General features: G+C 16.5%; 1 protein-coding gene across 1 annotated transcript; it reads right to left on the bottom strand.

Annotated features, from left to right (window-relative positions):
• Window positions 1–597: 597 nt before the first annotated feature.
• PRSY57_0917200 (PPPDE peptidase, putative) lies at window positions 598–1579 on the bottom strand (the record flags this gene model as incomplete). Its single annotated transcript, XM_012907411.1, has 2 exons — window positions 598–1283; window positions 1513–1579. The coding sequence occupies 2 exons, from the start codon at window positions 1577–1579 to the stop codon at window positions 598–600; spliced, it is 753 nt and encodes a 250-aa protein (XP_012762865.1).
• Window positions 1580–2179: the final 600 nt, after the last annotated feature.

Genomic DNA, 2179 nt, shown 5'->3' on the forward strand with positions numbered 1-2179 from the left:
TTTTTTTTTTTTTTTTTTTTTTAATTTTTTTTTTAATTTTTTAAAAAATTTAAAATATTTAAAAAAAATATTTAATTTTTTTTTTTTTTTTTTTTTTTTTTTTTTTTTTTTTTTTTTATTCATAATGTTTATTAAAATAAGTTTTTTTAAAAAGTAATTTTTTTTTTTTTTTAATTATAAAAATAGGGATCATTAAATTGATTTAATGGAACTACTTAAATATATTTACAATTGTGTATGTAAATTATAAAAATGTTACAAAATATATCTTATTTTGTAAGAATTAATTAAGGGTTTTTTTTTTATTTTTTTTATTTTTTTTTATTTTTTTTTATTTCTATAGCATACGCAAATAATATATTTTTGAAAAACATGTCTGAATATATGATAATAAAGTTATGTTCTGGTATATTTTTGTAAATTTATTTTTATTAAAGGATAAAATGAATAAAATAAAAAAAATATATATTTAGGATATATCAGACTTATTTCGTATTACAAACATTACTGTCATTATTGTTTTTTATTTTATATTTTTTAATGTTTGTGTGTTTTATTTTTATTTTAATTTTAATTTTTTTGCGTGTGTATGTTGTGTTATCCGAATGAATAGGTTCCACTTGTACTGAATGAATAAACGCTAGTTAGTGGCTCTGGTTTTGGTAAATTATTTTTTATTTCATCACTTAAACATTTAATTGCATTATTTAGTACATTATCATTATAATATATTTTTTGTGTATTACAATAATTATGTGCATAACTTTGATATGGGACTACATAAAATGATGAAGCATGTTCATTATAATTTTTATAACATTCATAATTAATATCTTTAAGATATATAACTTCATTACTATTTTTAAGTTGTTCATTTTTTTGCAATAAGGATTTAGATAAATTTAAAGCATAGATATATAAAATCTTATCATCTCTAGTTATTTCCATGGAGTTAATATAACCACATAAAGCAACATTTCGAAATTTACCAAATAATTTTCCTATTCTTGAATATAACATGAATCTATGAAATAATCTTTTCCCACTTAATAACTCAAATAAATCATCACAAAAATGATTACAATTTTTGTATATAAAATTATATGTGTTAGGTCTGTATATTTTACCAAGTACATTTAATATCTCAGTAAATTGTATATAGGTTAATTTTACATCTGACAATTCATAACTTTTGCAATATTGACCTATACTAGATTTTTTGGGTTTGCATGTTATTATACCATCCATTGAGAAGGTATATTCATTACCAAAAACTTCAATGCCTTAAAAAAATATATATATATATATATATATATATATATAATAGATATATGGATAGATAAATGTAAATAATAATATCCAAAAATATATTCAATAATGTGTGCATATAAATATATATATATATATATATATATATTTAATTCCCTTTGATAACATAGAAAAAAAAAAAGAAAAAAAAAGATACATATCTATAATATATATATATTATATATTTTTGTGGTTTCATTTTACCTGTGTGACGAACATTTTTTAAAAAAAAAGGAACGTCTAGGGTATATGTATGTAAAAAGATATTCATTTATTAGGTTAACACACTATACAATTTTTATCATATATTCTATATAATTTTATACTTTTATAGAAACAATATGAAAATTTATATTTATTTTATAAATAAAATTTCTCCTCATTTGGACTAAAAATCGGTAAAAAAAAATTTTAAATTAATATATCTATATATATTAAATTTTTCGGTTAAAACACCATCACTATTTTTAAGTAAAATATAATTTTAAAATAAAAAAAATTCCATAGGTTTCTTTAAAACTTTCCCATTTATAAATATACTTATCTCTTCTACAATTTGTTATGTATATGTACATAAATAGATATATGAATTAACAATCAAATATATATATATATATATATATATATTTTTAAGAGTAAAAATTTTACTAGCTATTAGAATTTCTTTTTCAAGATGACGTACTTTGATTAATATAAAAAAGAAAAAAAGTAAATAAAAAAAATAATAAATAATAATAATAATTAAATCATGAAGGAAAAAATATATATATTTTTATAATTATATTAAAATTTTTTTTTTTAAATATATACATATATATATATATATATATATTTTTTTTTTTTAATTTTTGATGTTCAAATTTATAGAAAT

Source organism: Plasmodium reichenowi, chromosome 9 (assembly GCF_001601855.1).
Source record: "Plasmodium reichenowi strain SY57 chromosome 9, whole genome shotgun sequence".
Lineage (NCBI taxonomy): Eukaryota > Apicomplexa > Aconoidasida > Haemosporida > Plasmodiidae > Plasmodium > Plasmodium reichenowi.